The sequence below is a fragment of the Rhineura floridana genome, chromosome 11 (assembly GCF_030035675.1).
Source record: "Rhineura floridana isolate rRhiFlo1 chromosome 11, rRhiFlo1.hap2, whole genome shotgun sequence".
In the NCBI taxonomy this organism is placed as follows: Eukaryota; Metazoa; Chordata; class Lepidosauria; order Squamata; family Rhineuridae; genus Rhineura; species Rhineura floridana.
In genome coordinates, this window is record NC_084490.1 from 18,465,322 (window position 1) to 18,484,346 (window position 19,025).

Sequence of the window (19,025 nt, forward strand, 5' to 3'; positions counted from 1 at the left end):
ATGGGAGTTGTGGTCCAACAACATCAGGAGGCACACTGGTTGGGAAAGGCTGCTCTAGAGATACTAAGAGGGGAGATATAAAATTCAACAAAAAATGTGGACAGATATAATCACAAAGATTCATATGCATATAGTGTAATCACTCGGTGCAGAGTCCAATGGACACCTCCATCCAACAGTCACACACCTGGTTGCATGTTCACTACCACAGCTGGCTTAAAAACATAAGGACAGCCCTGCTGCTGGCTCAGGCCAAAGGCCCATGTAGTCCAGCAGTCTGTTCTCACAGTGGCCAACCAGATGCCCATGGTCAAGCCCAGAAGCAAACCTGAGCTGCAAGTGCAAGAGCAACTGTCCCCACCTGTGATTCATAGCAGCTGGTATCCAGAGGTATACTGCCTCTGACAGTGGAGGTAAAACATAGCCATAATGACTAGTAGCTTTCAACAAGGGATTAGCTAAATACATGGAGGAGATACAGTTAAACGTGGCTATTAGACAGAAGAGCAAATCCCAGGTACAGAGATAACAGACTGGTGGTGAAAACAACCAGGAACAGACAAGTATAGATCGGCACTGAAACTCCAGTCCATAACAGTTACACGTGTGTATTATTTGTGCATACCTACGTATCTTCAAATAGGAGGTGCAGACTTTTCTGCTGTGGTGTGAGCTCAGCTATCCCCTCCCTCCTCCGGTACACACATACCAATTTCCAGATCCAACGCTGCCTCCCTCCCCTGCCCCATATTTCAGGTGTTCACTTTGTTTTTGTTTTCCTTAAGAGCTTTGCATATTTTCCTCCTACAACGTTGGCTTGACATGTTATTTGTTTTAGGGCTTTCTTTGTGTTTTTTCCCCCTCCCAACTTTAAAAACTGTCTGGGGGAAAGACTGACAAAGGCTGATGAATCAACCTAGTGCAAAAATCCAGTCTTTGCCTGCAACAGGCTTCCCTTGAACTGGACCTAAGGGAGAAGGACGTATGCCTAAAAAGTGGGATGTGTGATTCAGCATTAGATTTTCCCCTCCAACAGTGTACATCTATGTGTACACTGTGAACCCTAATTCTCTGAAAAGAACCCCCTCCCCAACCCTTCCAATTTACAAAAGAGGACTCTTATTTGCCATGGATAGTGAGTGACCCACCTGTGAATACCAGCCCGGCTGAGACCAACAGGGATTGCTATCTGTGTCACACCTGGCTTGTGAGCCCCCTTGTGGCACCTGCATGGTCACTGCCTGAACAGAGAATACTGAGCCAGGGAGGTCTTTGCTCAGATCCAGCAGGGTAATCCTTCCAGAGCTGGCCTTGTTGGCATGAGGCAGAGCAAGGCGTCCACTCCAGGCAGGTGCTATTAAAGGGCAGCACATTTGCCGTCTTTGATTTTGTTGTTAGTTGTTGCTTTTAAACTATGGGTGGAAACACCTAGACCAGTAGTCAACATGGTGCCCTCCAGGGTTGTTTTTGGACTGCACCACCCATCGTCCTGATGATTGGCTGTACTGGCTGGGGCTTATGGGAGCTGAAGTCCAGCAGCATCTAGACAGCACCGTGTTGGCTATCCCCAGTTTAGACAGTCTCTCAGGCACCAAATATGAGAGCCAATGGGAGGCTCTTCCATTGTTAATAGTAATTGCAGGAGGTGATTCTGATTGGGTCTACAACCGGGGCAAAGGGTTAAAGTGCTCTCCTCCCTCACATCCCACAGGCCTGATCCAGCTTGCCCTCCCCCCTCCCAGTGTGGCTATTTTGCCCACCCCGGCCTGCTGGCTGCATCCCTGGTTCCCTACCATTAGGCATCTTCTCTACGGCTGGGGAACTCCAACTCCCATCAGCCTCAGCCAGCATGGCCAATGCTCAGGGATGATGGGAGTGGTAGTCCAGCAACATCTGGAGGGCCACCAGTTCCCCACCCCTGCTCAATCTTCTAGAATCTTATGTCTCAGAGCAGCTCCGTTGAGCCTTGGAAGAGGCAATCCAGGCTTTTGAGATCCAGTCAGGATTCTGGTCCCGCTTAGTCGCTGTTGTTCTGAAGGAGTCTTTTGCACTGGGCTGCGTCAAACAGCTCTTGGGGGTGGCTCAGAGAGCACGCACGCCCGGAGGGCTTTGGCGGACCCCTGGCGCCTGGGTGCACGCGGCTGTGTTTTATGAGATGGGAGATCTGGCTGAACCTCTGTTCGCAGACCCGGCAAGCGTAGGGCCTCTCCCCTGTGTGCGTGCGCTCGTGCTGCACCAGGGTGGACCTGTCGCTGAAGCGCTTGGGGCACACAGAGCATGGGTAAGGGCGCTCCCCGGTGTGCACCCGCTGGTGGATGGTGAGGTTGGATCCGTGGCGGAAGGCCTTGCTGCACACGCAGCAGCGGAATGGCTTGCTGCCGCTGTGGATCTGGCTGTGCGTCCGGAGGTTGCAGCTCTGGGAGAAGGCCTTCCCGCACTCCGGGCACTGGTAGGGTCGCTCGCCGCTGTGCGTCCGCAAGTGGATGTGCAGGTTGCTCGGGTGCCTGAAGCGCTTCTCGCAGAGCTTGCAGGGGTACGGCTTCTCCTTGGTGTGGACGTAGCGGTGGTGGCGCAGGTCGGCCCTCTGCTTGAATGTTCGCCCGCATTCCAGGCACGTGAGGTCTGAGACGACGGTGGCGCTGAACGGCGGGTGCCACGTGATGATAGGGGTGGTGGCCTCCTGGAGCCTCACCTTGAGGGGCAGCAGCTGCTCCTGCTGGCTCCCCGGCAGCCTTTGGCTCCTCTTCCGAAGAGGCGTCTCATCCAGCAGCAGTGGCTTCTTCTCCAGCTTTGGTGGCTCGTCCAGGGTCTCAGGTTTATTCCTTTGTTTGTGGGGCTCCCATACCAACACCGGCTGCTTCTTTGGCTTCGGCGGCCCGGCCTGTGGCCCTGCCTCCTTCTTGCACTTGCTGGGCTCGCCCTTTGAAATGGTGGCTTCCACTTCCTGCCTTTGAGATGTTTCTGCCTGCATGGGCAGTGGCTGAGGGGGCCACTTTTTCCTGGAAGCAGGCTCCCCTGTTGTTGGCGGCGGCTGCTTCTTCTTTTTGGGGGGTTTGCACCTTGGGGTTGACCCTTGCTTTTTTCTAGGGTGGATTCTGGCTGCGGGCATCCTCTTGTGTTGCTGCTTGGGGGGCTTCAAGGGCAGCTTCTCAGGGTTGGAGAGCTCATGGCCAAATGCTTCCACAGGGCCCGAAGAGCCTTGAGCAGCTTCCAGGGCTGCGGCCTGTTCCTTCACTGTCATCCCAGCCTTCTTTGGAACTTTCCTCTTTTCCGTTACCAGTTCCTTCAAGGTTGGAAGCAGGGTGTTTCCTGCAAAAGAAAGGAGAAAAAGTGGTTGAAGGGAGGGGAAGATGCCCCTTTTTTCTTCCATTGCTTAGCTGAGGAAAACAGAAGATTAAAGCCAGCTTTTTTGGGGGGGGAGGGGGCATTAGATTTCTAGACTGCAAATCCTGGAAACAGGGACCTGCCCTCTCATTCCTTGTAAATCACCATGTACATTGGGGTGGGTAACCATGTTTTTGGACTACGAATCCCATCAGCCCAAGCCAGCATGGCTAATGGTCAGGGATGATGAGAGTTGGAATCCAGCAATATCTGGAGGGGTACCATATCCTGATGGATGTGGATGGCACTACATATACAGTAGTGCAGTGGAGCAGGGGTGGACAGGAGTGAAGCACTGCAGCTTATTTCACAGCCCATACTTTGAGGTCCTCATCAGAGGCCCTTCTTTGGACTCCCCCGCCATCTGAAGTGCAGTGGGTGGCTCCTGGGAAGAGGAGCTTTTCAGTGGTGGCACCCTGGGCTGGAGTAGTTTAATTCTTAATGTGGGGACATTCTGGAGGAAAGGCCCTTGATCCTTTGAAGCCAAGCCTTCCCTTGGTCCACCCTGGCATGCCTGCACACTACCACCAGCTCACCCTCTTTTTGGCCCTACCAACGTCAGAGCTCTGACTTTGGTAAGGAGAAAGGCTGCAGATGTTTCCACAGCAACAGAGGGAGGGGTCTCCAACATCAGATTCCCCTGTTGTGGTCAGAGCTCTTTCTCCACCTTGAGGAAGGGAGATCTGATGCTTCTTGTGGCCCCAACAGATAAACAGCTGACTGAAATGGATAAACCAACTGTATTTTCCTCTAGCAGGGAATGCTTTTAACCGCCGTATAATAAGCAGATCTAGTGACCAACTTAGGTGATCATAGCTACATTTCTCTTCCTCACCTATGAATTGACCCTTTGGAAAATTTCCAGTTATGGCACCTGTAGCATCATCCTTAAAACACAGTTCTCCCCCTTGTTGTATCTGGGTGATGAACTCAGGTTTCTGCACAGGAACCCCTGTGAAAAAGGAATGGAGAAAAAAGAGAAAGATCTGTTAGAGCAAGGCCAACAAGGGTGCTTCCACACAACAACTGAAAGTGCTTTTAGTACTGGTTTAGCATGCAAGGTCACATCCACAGCATACACGTAAAGATGCAAGGTCACATCCACACCATACATATAAAGCACTCTTATACCATTTGAACAGTCATGGCTTTCCCCAAAGAATCATGGGAACTGTAGTTTGTTAAGGGTGCTGAGAATTGTAGCTCTGGGAGAAGTCTCCTAACAATTCCCAGCACCCTTATCAAACTACAGTCATGACCATTAAAGTGCTAAGAATGCTTTAAACGTACGAAGTGGATATGATCCAAGTTTTGCAGATTGTCCATATGACGTCCACATCCCAACGCTATCCATCACTATTTTCTATAAGCCAGATTTACCTTTTTTGGAGGGAAACTGATTTGTGGCAATCAATAATCCAATATAAAAGTGGCTACAGAGCATGTGTAGATGCAATATGGTGCAATGTGACATAATCTTTTTGTGGCTGATTCTTCCAGAGTGTAGTGATGTTGTCAGAGGGTGTTCTCTTTTGCTGCACCCCCTCAGTTCCATTTCATCCCATCCTGAGTATACAGGTTCCTCATTGGTGATATAGAGGGTTCAAGTGAGTGAACCGTGGCACATGCTGCAGGCTCAGGCAACCATCTCCAACCCAAATTTCCTTAGCCCTACTAGTCAATCCAGCACGGAGGAAACAATTTATTTCCGACTGCAAGTACCAAGACAGGTTCAAGGTCCTTGTGTTAATTTACAAAGCCCTGAATAACTTAGCTCCAGGGTACCTTAAGGACTGCTTGAACCCTTATATCCCAGCTTGAACAGATAATCTGCAGGAGTGTCATTGGTCATCCCCTGAGTTGGCGAGGCTCATTTGACGGTAGGAAGAAACTGAGCCTTCAGTGTCGTCGGCCCAGTCCTGTGGAATGCTCTGCCAAGAGAGGTTCACCAGGCACCTTCTGTTTTAACTTTTAAATGTCTGCTGAAAACTCTTCTATGCTGCCAAGCTTTTGCAGGCACTTAAGATAATATTCTGTAATAGTTAGTCAGTAACTTCTGGTTTTAAAATTTTACATGGTTTTTATTGTATATATGCATGATTTTTGTAAACCACTTTCCTTTATAAAAAAATGAATGCTTTATACAAATATTTTTATAAATAATAAATAACAAATAAGTGTTTAAGCACATGGATTCACACAGGAAGTAGGAAGGAGTCAGCCGTATCCTGTCTTGCCATGGAAACCAGAGTGAGGCCTACCAGAGGCCATTCCTCACCCAATGTGGACACATTCTGAAAATTCTGCAGCATGACATCACGATACAGTGCTCTTTGCTCCTCCATTAGCAAGGCCCACTCTTCATTGGAGAACGTCACACAGATGTCTCTGAATGGCACCGGCGGCTTTTGGGGTTGGGAGGGAGGAAACAGGTACATTTAGAAATGGGACGGAAGAAATAAAAAATCCTTCTTGCAGCCTCCTTATATAGAGAAATATTCAAAAGCTCCCCTCAGTATACCTACGGAGCCTGAACAGTGTCCCCAAACATGAAATTCGAGCTATTGTTACTTATTTTATCATTTTATTTCTTTCTTTCTTAAATATGTACCCCACCTTTCCACCAAATGGTGCTCAAGGTAATAAAGAACAATATGAATGCAATTACATAATAAAAGTACCATAAAATAGCAATAAAATACAAAGTAAAATAAAAATAAAACAAAGGCAGGTAAAACATCCCTAAAATCAATAAAAACAATCAGTTAAAACCAATTGCAGCTGCTGCACTAGGCTCCTTTGGGAGGAAGGGTAGGAGATAAATTATAACAATAACATTTATTATTATTACAATCACTACTGTTATGTTTATTATTATTATTATTATTATTATTATTATTTCAAGTCAGCTTCTGGCCCAAAGGCCTGTCTAAATAAAAATGCTTTTGGAGGGCTGCCTTTGTACTTCCAATGTTGGCAGGACAGACAAGAGGGACTACTTCTCCCAAAGTGTCAATGACAGATCTGACAGCTATCTCACACATTACAAAAACCCTACCAGCACTGTGTAGGAAACAGTATGATGATCCTACATATCTAGAAATAGTTGGATGAACTGAAAAAAACCTCACGTGTGTGACAATTTACAAGCACGCAGAATGGTCACAGATTATGGTCTACATGCAAGTACCCATGACATTTCCTACATGCCAAAGTGACTACATGGAACACAAGTAGAAATAATCACTGGAGAGACCATTGCTCAGTGGTAGAGTACATGCTATACATGCAACAGGTCTTGCATTCAATCCTCAGTATCTCCTGTTAAAAAGATGTTAGCAGATGATGGGTCTGCCCAAGATCCTGCATAGTTGTTTCCAGCCAAAGCAGAGAATACTTGGTTAGATGGACAAATGCTTTGACCTGGTATAAGGCAGTTTATGGCAACTTATGTGACCATGAAAGAACCACGTGATAATCCTGAAAACCGGCAAACAGAAATGGTCAAATGGGAAGTCCCAAATGTTGCAAAATACAAGTCCTGATTGGGTCAATACTAATATCACATGGCTTCTGTCTATTATGAGCCAGGAAACAATTTATCCAGGAAAACCTGATGAAAATAAATAGCAGTCCTCAAGTGTGCTCAATACAGACCAATGCTTAATCAATGTGCATTTGAATGTATCAGGTAAAAAAAAAGACAACAGCTAGCCAATGTGGCATATGATGGATCAAGAAATCTTTAACAGCCAGGTGGCTTCCTGCCTTCAACTCATTTTTGTATTAGGTGGAAGGGGAACCTGTGGTCCTCCAAGACGTTGTTGGACTGAGGCTTCCAATGGCCAGGCAGAGGATGATGGGAGTTGTAGTCCATCAACGCCTAGATTCCCCTTCCCTGGTGTACACTCATTTTAGGTACCTAGACTTCAATAACACCTACCCACCCTGCCGTAAAGGCTGGTGAATAAACTAAGAGACCATTTCCAGTATGAAGCATCCTCCCCTTTGCCTCTCCGATCCCTCTCACCTGATTTCCCAGATGGAAGCCTTCAGCAAGATCCACTGCCTGGGTGCATGTCTCAGGGCAATATCCCCTGACCCACGTTTGCATTTCCAGCGGCAGAATGCTCAGGAACTGCTCCAGGACCAGCAGCTCCAAGATCTGCTCCTGGGTGTTCTTGTCCGGCTTCAGCCAACGCCGTCCAAGTGCCCGGAGCTTCCGGCATGCTTCTCGGGGGCCCTTGGCCTCCTGGTATTGGAATTGCCTGAAGCACTGGCGTTGTGTCTCTGCGGTGATGCCGTACCGATGCAGGATGCTCTCCTTCACCACATCATAGTCTCGAGCTAAGTTGCATTCCGAGACGCTGCAGGCCAGGAAAGCTTTGCCACTCAGACGAGGCTTCAGCCTGGCCACCCACTCTTCCCTGGGCCAGCGGTAAGCACAGGCTGCCCACTCAAAGGCCTCCAGGTATGCTTCGATATCATCCTCTAAGTGGAGCTGAAGCACCCACGTGTTTTTCAGTGAAAGAGACAAAGTTGGCATGACTTCGCCTGGCACACGCTCTTCAGAGGCCCCAGCTGGCACTGAACTCTTCAGAGGACTGTTGGCTTCTTTGGGCTGCAGCTTTTCACTGCTCACGGTGCTTGGCAAGTCCTGGGTGCCCACTGCCTGCAATACGTGCTGCCAGGCATCCTCCCAGCACTGGGGTGTCGTCCTGGTGTGCCTCTGCTGAGGTGCCATTTGGCAGAGCAGCTCTTCAATGGTTCTGTATTGCACCACACTGGGCACCTTAGCTGACTTTGAGGCTTTGTCAGCCTCCTTGGCAGCAGGGTCTGTCTCATTTGGCATGGCAAGTGTGAAAGTGGTGTCCACCTTGCTGGCCATTGCCTTCGACTGTCCAACCCTGTGCCTTGCAGCTTATAAAGTCCCTTTCTAGTGAGGTTGCTGGGCTGCACCCAGTTGCTAAACTTATGCTGGCACAATGTATATTGATACAAAGTTGGCTGTGAGTCACTCTTGCCGACAGAGGGACCAATGGGATCCTGCAATGTTCTTGTCTGAAGGAGAGATGCTTCCAAATTCAGTCCTTCCAGGCAGAGAGAGTGCAAAGAAAAGAAAAAAGGTTTAATCTACAGAGAAAAGTTGATTTTGGTCAAACTTTAAACAAGTTCCTAACTAACACTGATAGCACTTGAGCAATAGAAATGGTCATAGTATAATTTTCTTCCTTAGAGCAGGGAAAGATTGTAGAGATAGCTGTTGGGAAACTTGCAGGAGAGGAGTGGGGAACCTTTGCCTCCCCCATTGCTAAACTACAACTCCCATCAGCCCCTGCAAGGATGGCCAATGAGCAGGGATGGTGGGGGTTATAATTCAGCAACATCTGGAGGGCCAAAGGTTCTCTACACCTGCTGTGGGATGACAGGACTGTTAGATTGACTAATCCACTAGGATGTCTCCTAATTCTATGAGCTTTTTTGCAAGTGAGGGAAAAAACGCTGTTTAAATCTGGAATGAGTCATTTGCAAGGGATCTGAACTTGGAACTCCCAGATCCAGCAATCAATTTGTTTAATTATGGCATTATTCTTACATTGTATTTATTATTTTTGTTTATTATATTTATATCCCACCTTTCCTCCAAAGAGCTCAAGCTGGCGTACATAGTTCTCCTCCCTCTCTATTATTTATTTATTTATTTATTGCATTTATATACCACCCCATAGCCAAAGCTCTCTGGGTGGTTTACAACAATTAAAAACATTATAACCTCACAACAACCCTGTGAGGTAGGTTAACCCTGTGAGGTAGGCTGAAAGACTATTCTTTATTTGTTTGTTAGATTTATATCCCGCCCTTCCTCCCAGTAGGAGCCGGGGCTGCAAACAAAAGCACTAAAAACACTTAAAAACATCATAAAAACAGACTTTAAAATATATTCAAACAAAATATATTTAAAAATATTTTTTAAAAACTCAGACTGGGATAAGGTCTCTACTTAAAAGGCTTGTAGAAAGAGGAAAGTCTTCAAAAGGCGCCGAAAAGATAAGAGATGGCGCCTGCCTAATATTTAAGGAGAGGGAATTCCACAGGGTAGGTGCTGCCACACTAAAGGCTTGTTTCCTATGTTGTGCAGAACGGACCTCCTGATAAGATGGTATCTGCAGGAGGCCCTCACCTGCAGAGGGCAGTGATTGACTGGGTATATAAGGGATAAGATGGTCTTTCAGGTATCCTGGTCCCAAGCTGTATAGGGCTTTGTACACCAAAACTAGAACGTTGAACATAGCCGGGTAGCTAATAGGTAGCCAGTGCAATTATTTCATCATTCTTTCAGAGTATGACTGGCTCAAGGTCACCCAGCAAGCTTCATGGGTGAGTTGGTGATTGAAACCTAGTCTCCCAGGTCCTAGTCCAACACTCTAACCCAGCCTTTCCCAGTGGCTGAGGCTGATGGGAATTGTGGTCCAACAACATCTGGAGGCACACCGGTTGGGAAAGGCTGCTCTATCCACTACACCAACTGAAATATTAATTTATTATTGTTAATATTTATACTGTGTAGTACTGTATTACATATACTGCAGTTACAGAGGCAACAACATAGGCAGATCCCTGCTCTCAATGAGTTTATAATCGGAAAGAAGGGAAAGGGGCACACCCTTATGCATCAGTCAGAAGGCACAAGCCAATGGAATGACAGCCCTAGTTTGTTTCTTTTTTCTGGCTGTGGGTTGTTTTTAAATTACAGAAATCTGGCATGTCATCTTTCAAGGGTGGGGTGGAGGATTATCAGACGTAGGATCAGATATGCAAAAGGAAAGTGGCAGAACAGACACTGACAGCCAGGAGTTACTTAGAACAATCCCGGTTCCAGGTTGAATTGAGACTTCAATTAACTCTTAAGGTTCTGCGTTTCAGAAAAGTGCAGGAGGAAAACAGTCTGATATGTTCTGCTTTGCCACAAGTCAGCTAGGAAAGATCCCTCTTAATTTGTTGTCCTCCTCATCATCTTAGTCTCTCCTTATTTTGTGGTCTTTATTTCTGTCCTGAGACTGAATGCCCTGATGCTTAGATTTGGGGAAGTCTTCTCTTTATTTGTTTAAGGATCTTCCTCCCCTTTTCCCCCAGGAGATAACCAAAGAAGAACTGTTCTAATTCAGCCTCTTCTTCTTGAACATCGAATCTGCCTTATACTGAACCAGACCATTGGTCTATCTAGCCGAATATTGTCTACACTGATTGGCAGCAGCTCTTCAGGGTTGCAGGCAGAAGTCCTCCTCGGTCCTCTCTGGACCACATTAGCCACACGAAAAGGTGAGACCCATACCCAGTGAGATTCATACCCAAATATATCACCAGCTTTTTTGATCTGAGTCCTGCTCCATTCAATGCTAATGCAGGCACACATACTCAAAACACTCAGACAACTGACGACCTGCCTGCCCAGCCTTTTTCAGCTCACATGCCCACTGTACACCACCCACTGTTTTTTTGGGGGGGCAACCAGCCCCACAACATCTCCTTTAATATAAGCACCATGCACATTGCACCCACTTGTTCAGCTGTTCCTCCGTACATATCTATACCCATAAATGCTAAATAAATACTCAGCTTGCTTTCCGCACTCACAGAGCTCCTCCACCACCTTTCCACCAATTAGTATTCATGTGCTTTGACCTGTTTCTTTCTCAGATCTCTGGCAAAACCCTATGCTAAACTCGCTCCCTGCACGTTGCCACCCCACAAGTACACGTAAGACTTTTCCCTACAGCACAGTTCAGAAATGCATGTCTATGCCTCCTGAAACATTTACCTTTCATTTCACCCAAAAATCACACAGAGCCATTCCCCTCCCCCATCCACAGTCCTGCACCTTTAGGCTCTCCTGCCACCTTTCCTGCGGCTTCCCTTCTTTTGGCTTCTGCCCCTTTGGTCTCGCTCTTTTCCCACAGTCCTACTTGCTTAGACAGGCAGATCCTGTTTTTCAACTGTCCAATCAGGGGCATCTGGAGGAGGTTATTATGAACCTTCAGAATGGGTAGGCTGGGAAGCCTGTCACTCTGAAACATACAAGGCAACACATTATGCCATCCTCTCTCTCTCTCTCTCTCTCTCCCGACAGTTCAGTCTTACTCAGTTAAACCCACAGATCTTTTATTGACAGCACAGTCCTGCCACCTAAGTAGAATAGGACACATACATGGTTCACATTGCACACAGCCACACACATCTCTCAACGTTCCTGTTCAGTTCGCTCACCCAGAAATGGAACTGAACTCTCTTTTTTGTTTTGCTTTTCAAGTTCAGTGTTTGTCAATCCATGGTTTGTCTTCCATCCCAGATTTTTGATCGGAGAACATTACTGTAGAATGCGAAAGGGACGGTCCTCCCTTCCTCCTGCCAATCATGGAGATTAATGATAGGGAGGCGGCCAGTGCTTTTTTCGGAGTTCAGAGGCACATCAACTTTAGTTCCTAATCATGTTTACTTACCTCTTTTTTGAATGCTCATGCAGAGAAGTGGGAACTAGAGAGTCACTTCAGCATCATATTAATTTGTATGTATTGCCATGAGGGTGCCATCATTTTATGATTGCCATGTGGGTGCTATATTTGACAGTGTTATGCACCCCAAGAATGCTTTGGGACAGACATGATTCAATACCATCTCACAGAGGACATTCTCCTGGATGTGTGGAGGTATGATTTTTGGGGGGATGATGTACACCCCAATTCCTTTTTCATTTTTATGTATGATTGGCATGAGGGTGTCATATATCTTGTGCCCAAGAAAAGCTTTGGGTCAGACACAATTCAATGTCCTCTCAGAGAGGGCATTTGCCTGGATGTGTGCAAATTTCTGATGATTCAAAATTTATTTTGGGGTGTGCACCCCTAGTTCCTTATTTGTTTCTACATATTTTTGACTAAGATTGGCATGGGAGACATTTGACAATGTCTTGCACCCCAATAAAGCTTTAAGCTGGAGGTGAATGAATGCCACCTCGCAGAGCACACTGTCCTGGGTGTATGGGTGTATGATTTGTGGTGGCCCAGTGCTTATTATGGAGTGGATACCCCAGTTCACTATTTTTATTGTCATTTGATGTCACCACACATTCATGAACATTGTACAAACATGAACATTTTGACTTCATAAAAGTATTGTGCCCCTTCAAGGGGACAATCCTTCAGTCATGGAGATATATGAAATGGGGTATTCCAAAGCTTGCGTTGTGATTCAGGGGCATATAAACTTTAGTTCGTTTTAAAGTTTTCTGGATTGAGTTGTGTTTCAAAATGTAGTGCAAATAAAGAATTGTCAGTTCTGCATGGCTCAGAACATAGGGCCTGTCAGGAGAAGGAATTGGGAACACAGAATCCTCTTTAGAGGGGATTACTCCTAAACTGCAGTGTGTGTTATTTGCATTAATAGAGGATGCCTCCTTCCTGCCCTTTCTGGCATGCCTCTGTCCATCCCTCTACTTCCTCTTTAGGAAGCAGGATTCTAGGATTTCACCACTTGGTTTCACTGCAAAGGATATTGATTTTGGAGGAAATGTGATAAAAGTACTTCGTATAGTTACAGAGTCCTGTGGCATCTTAAAGAAAAAGATACATTATACTTGCATATAAATAAAGCAAATATTACAAAGATACCATCAATCCTCATCACTCTCTCATCAATAGGAAACTGTCTTTTAGTGTTGCCCCTGGAACTTCTCACCACTTGGAAAAATGGGGATGTAGCAATTGACATCTAAAGAGAAACTAGCATTTTCTGTGTCATGTCAGAAAAGCTCGTAATCAATTACAACAAATCTAAGATCTTAGTATGCACTCGCAAAAGGCTTAAACACTGCTGGCTACTAAATAACCACCTGATTGAACAAGTTCCCTCCTTTAGATATTTGGGAATCATTTTTCATTCCTCTGGTTCTTGGAAATCCCACCTAAGTAACGCCGCCGAAAATGCCCAGAGAAGTATTAGGGCGCTACTTGCGTTCTTCTTCTCTAACATCCCCTCGGCAATGCTGGTGTTCAATACCAGAGTGGTGCCCCAACTTCTATATGGCACTCAGCTTTGTTCCCAGGGTAATTATGCCCCTCTGGAATGTGCACAATCCAAATTTATTAGGAGCATTCTTGGTTTGCCTAGCTGTGTGCCAAATCTTGTGTTACGTCGGGAAGTAGATGCTTTGTTGGACTAGACGAGGGCCTGGGTTTACAGGTTAAATATGTGGCTAAAGCTGATTTTTTCTCCTTTGGGGCTTGCTCCATTAACCCTCACCGACACTTATCAGTCTAGGTGGAAACTTGCGGTGAATTCCAAATTGCTTTCCCTTGGCTTTTCCCGGACAGCCGTATTACAACTTGGCTACTTTAAGGCCAAATAACTCATTTTGCAGCGTATCAGGGATATTGAGCTCCAACACAATCTGAGCCTTCTGGCAGCATTCCCCAATATTTGGGCTAGTGCAAAAGCACCTGCGCCTGCGGTCTACTTAACTAGTCTGAGTATCCCTAAGTATAGAAAGGCATTTACTCTCGCAAGATTTAATGTACTCCCCTCAGCACTACTTGAGGAGAGATACAAGAGAGTGCCCTATACAGAACGGGTTTGTATCTGTGACTCTGGAGCAGTTGAAGCGGTAGAGCATGTTCTATTACACTGCTCTCTCTATTCTGATCTCCGCACTACGTTTATCTGCCCGTGCCTTCTTAAAAGACCCAGAATTTTAGGAGAAAACCTGGTGCACTTTTTACTCGACGACCGCGACCCATTGATCATGGACATGGTGGCGAAATTTTGTGTTGTGGCCATGGCTCGTAGAAAGATTTTGGTTCAATTATTTTAATTTCTGATATAACTATTTTTAATATGTTGTACCTGGTTTGAAAAAGTGTATTTTATGACTGCGCCTTTTATGCTTTGTGTTTGCTGGTCTTGGACCGAAATAAATTTATTATTATTATTATTCTGTGTCGTGTGTGAACATGCAGCACACTTTTCTGAAACTCCCCTCTCCACAAAAAAATTGCATTGTTCATGTGAATTCATTTTCATTGAGATGCTGAAGGGAGTTCTTACAAAGTTTTATAATGGAGTCGTTCAGTGAAGGAAGGCAACAGAGAAAGGAGTTTATTTTCCTAATTATTTTATTCACAATACATTTATTTATTTATTAAATTGAAATCCCATCCTTCCTCCTAAAGGAATACTGCTGGTTAGCAAAGTCCTCTTGGCTGTTTACAAAAGTTATGAATCAATAAAATACAAAAATGCAATCAAATAACACCAAGACAAATGTTATTAATGATGATGTATTAATGACTTAGGTTTCTTTTGAAATAAATGTTTACATCGTCATTTACATGTATATTTGTATGATGAATCATGATCACATCAAATTAGAGTGGCTCACTCCCAGCTAACAGCTAGGGCTGAAAAAATTAGCATAGCAATAGGAATAGTATTGTAAGGTGAATGATTTCCATGCTTTTAAACAAATCTTGGAAAGGCACTGGGAAAACATTAGCTTTTAAAGCTACAATTATTCCTGTATATATATATTATTTTAGTGGCATATAGTGCTATCTGATAGGCAGAAATTATACACGTTTTTAATAAATTCAGTTTCTATTTTGTTATCAGTTTTGATTCATAGGGAGCACTGCATGTTTACTTAGTACTAAAGCTTATTTGCCAGTTGTGCCCATTTGTCAAAATATTGCCATCTGTGATCATGCAAATACTTAAAAAAACTTTTTTCATCATGAGATTACATAAACGTTTCATTAATTATGACATAAACAACAACTACAACTTGTACTGTACAGAAAATATGTTTACTTTGTATCTTTTTCTTTTGTCTCCCAGAGGAATAGGATAATGACTTTTTCCTGTGTCTTTAGTACCCTGATGTGGAGACATAACGTGCGTTCCCATCTATTTATCTTCAGCCACGAAAAGTTACATTTCTGTGGGTCAGGATGGCAACATCAGAAGGATGATGCGTATACAGTACTCCAATACAGGTTGTAACTTTTTACTTGGCTTGGAGTAAGAGGTTGTATGTGCAGGAGGTAAGTTACGAATGCTAGAAACCTAGAGGACTAGCACCTCTACTGGAATGCAAAAGGTTAATCCGGGGGCGGGGTTAAGAGCTGCGGAACTTCCTGTTTAAAACTTCCCTTTAATTCGCGGGCTGTGGAGTTAGAACTGCATGCTGGGAATTTGATTTATGTGTGTGTTGGGGATCAAGCTTCAAAACGCGCAGAGAAGTCTTGGTAGGAACTGGAAAATATTTCTTTGGATTAGAAAGGAGAGGAAAAATAATGGCTCAGTTCCATTTAAACTGCTAGACTAAACGTGCATGTTTACTTCTTTGCACATGTATTCTGCATTTTAAAACATTTTGTCGGTTTCAGTCTCTGTCATGAACGAAATCGGGTGGTGGTGGTGGTGGTGGTAAGGGTTTTAATGGTGGGCGAAGTGGGGAATATGAAAGGTTTGTGAGCCTGCCCGGAAAAAAGGGGTGGGGATGGGGGGAGAATGCTACCCGGAAAGAGAAGCACCACAATCCAAACTGAGGACCGCAGGAACACACCCGAGTTGCAAAAGAGAGCGTGTGAACTCTGGGGAAACAGTCTCTAAACCCGCTCCTGATTTACTTATGGGGTTAAGATTAGGGTGACTTGGAGTCTTAATATCTCCTTTTGGTTTTATCCCAGGAATAAGTGATTGCAAAAGTATAGCACGAAAAAGGTGCAGAAAATGGTAGTCCAAATATTCTGGGGTTGTTAATGCGGGAAGGACCAAGCTAATTACAAAAAAAATGTCGAGGGACGGGAGTAACAGTATGTGCAACTAAGGCTGTGAGCACACTAGTCGCCTACAGCAAAGTGTTTCCATTGGCCACACCTGGAGGGGTAACCGGTTGATCTGCCCATCAGTTGCGAAATCTGTTTGAAGCTGTTACAGTACTGTTTTGCTGGTTCCAAGGCGTCTCCACCTCTGTTTTCTGAAAGCAGGGGCATACAATGCGAGTCAAATCTTGCCCCTTCTTACTGTAAGGCTGTAAACACACTACTCACCAGATCAAAGTGTTTCCATTAGCCACAACTGGAGCAGGAATGGTGGATCAGTTGCGAAATCTCTTTGAAGCTGAACGTAAAAAAAACCCTTAAGCTGCCCCCACCAAATTTTACAGTAAAAATGGGTGCGGGTTGACTAGCATCGTGTGCCCCCATTTTTAGAAGAGAGAGGTGGAGATGAGCTGGGACTGACAGAATAATGAGTGTGTTTCTATCCTAAAATCTAGTGGGCTCCATGAGAGGGTTTTTTTTTTACAGCTTCACACTGGATTGTGCAACTGATCAGCAGATCAGTCTGTTGCTCCTCCAGGTGTGGCCAATGGAAACCTTTGCTGTAGGCTACTAGTGTGCTCACAGCCTGAATTTAAAAAAAACTGCACTTGAGCTGATCCCACCAGGTTTTAGAGTAAAAAGGGGTGGGGGTTGACTAGCATGGTATGCCCCGGTTTTCAAAAAAGAGAGGTGAAGATGCACTGGAACTGGCAGAACGTGTGTCACTACCCTAAGTGGGAGAGTCGGGAAATCAGACAGGAGAAAGCCAGTGACCCAGAGGAACGACACAGATCAAGGGAACACACCTCAAGTAGAAGTGGCTCAGTATACACAGCCACAAGGAATTAGTGCAGGAGAGCTAGGGCAGGAGAAAGCATATTTATTTTGTATAAATAAAAGCTGTAAACACACTAGTCACCAGATCAAAGCGTTTCCATTAGGCACACCTGGAGGGGGAATGAGATGATTTGCCAACCAGTTGCAAAATCTCTTTGAAGCAGATTAAAAAAAAGAAAACAACTCATGCTGATCCCACCAAGTTTTACAGTAAAAAGGGGCGGGATTTGACTAGCATTATGTGCCCCCATTCTCAGCAGAGAGAGATGGAGACACACTGGAACTGGCAGAACAGTGAGTGTGTTTCTACCCAATCACTTGAGGGCAGGCATGGACACCCTGTGGCCCTCCAGACATTGCTACACTACAACTCCCATTGGCCCTGATCATTGACTGTGCTGGCAAGGGGTGATAGAAGTTGGAGCCCAACAACATCTGGAGGGTTTCAGGCTCCCCACCACTGTTTTACGGGTTTTTGTTCATTACGTTTGACTGTTTATAAAGATTTTCTTTTCATTTGTAATTATTAATGGTAAGTTTTTCGACAACTACTGTCTCTTCCATCATTCTTAAGTTTAAAAAAAAATATACCTGAACCTACCTTCTCTGGGGCATGCAACTAATGCATCTGTACTGTTCAGTTTCTGACCACACATGGAGAAGGAGAAGAAAGCCCGCGTTGATGCATTTCAGGAGTTTCCTGGCTTGCGGCTGCAGGCACAAGCTAGTCAGGCCATCGCAGGGTGGAACGGAGCAAACCCCAACGCAAGTGGCAATTCCAAAGGGGGGTTAATTCTTCAGCCCCAACAAGTGTTAGGTGAGGAGCTGAACACACAATAAATTGGTAGATAAATGGTGAGAGTCGGGCCTTCCATGCTGCATTGTTCTCATGAGTAAATTCACTTGGTGTCTAGACCCACGACACACTAAAAGGGCAAAATTTTCCATTCTTTCAAAGCTTGCTTGCGATTGGTGGGATGATTTTTTTAAAAAAAAAAAACTATTTTTAATTAATTGGATGGTTTTGATTACGTTATATTAAATGTTATTTAAAAGTACCCTGATTTAAAAAGAAACCTAAGCTTAGCATTACAAAATAGAATCCATGAGCCTCGGGCATATTGTGCAAAGGCTGCTTTTCTGTGTTCATGAACAAACTGGGACAAAAATACCTGGTTTCTGAGGACACGCATTATAGATATGACACAACAGCCAGGTATTGCATTTATTATTGTGAAAATCATGAATATTTAGACTTGTTAACCAGACAGCATTGAGATTTAATTTTCAGTTCATTGAGAAACACTATCCTGCCTGGCAACCATCTACCAGTCCTTGTTTCTGGAAAGTTGTTATTAATAATGATAAATTTATTACCCACCCTTCACCAGTGCATAGGGCAGGTCACAACAATATAGAATATGTTATTAAAATAGTTTAAAACTGTTACGGCTGCAATCCTCTACTTACCTTGGAATAAGTTCCATTTGTCTCAGTGAGTAGATACCGTATGTATGGGATTGCACTGGCAGTTTTCAAGTTGGCAGCCTTGCTTAGTGTGCTTGCACATGTAAAGAGAGAACCAGACAGAAATCTGTCATTATACTTTTGTTCCTGCCTTCAGACATGCATAAATTTTGTAGTTCAAAAGGCTTGGCCAAAAGGTGAAGTTTATGCTCTGAGGTACTTTTAATTAGTTACATACCAACACGTTTTAATTGTTGTAGCAGCCAATTAGTATGCATGCTTGTTCAGGAAATGTATGAATTAAAAAACCAGAAACTTTATTTAAATCGGTCAGCCTTGATGATTAAATGGGTGGGGGTTCTAATATGTAGAAACTGAAGGAGAAGAGGGGGTGATGGCTATTCTGGATTAATTATTCCAGAGTAAAAGGGTGTGATCTTGTGTGTGAGTACAATGAGGAAA

General features: G+C 44.8%; 1 protein-coding gene and 1 pseudogene across 5 annotated transcripts in view; one reads left to right on the forward strand and one right to left on the reverse strand.

Annotated features, from left to right (window-relative positions):
- The window catches only part of LOC133366005 (uncharacterized), a 44,112-nt gene that overhangs the window by 9,667 nt on the left and 15,420 nt on the right, over positions 1-19,025 (forward strand). Inside the window, exons 1-3 of one of the 5 annotated variants that reach the window (XM_061588608.1) lie at positions 10,537-10,704; positions 15,271-15,476; positions 17,738-17,913. In XM_061588608.1, coding sequence (XP_061444592.1) covers positions 17,751-17,913 — 163 coding nt within the window. In that variant the 5' untranslated portion in view covers positions 10,537-10,704; positions 15,271-15,476; positions 17,738-17,750. Of the gene's footprint in view, positions 1-10,536; positions 10,705-15,270; positions 15,477-15,522; positions 15,681-17,737; positions 17,914-19,025 lie in introns of those variants that run through there. The other 4 variants (XM_061588609.1, XM_061588607.1, XM_061588611.1 and 1 more) reach the window with 4 other exon arrangements.
- LOC133366004 (zinc finger protein 135-like) lies at positions 73-11,316 on the reverse strand (annotated as a pseudogene).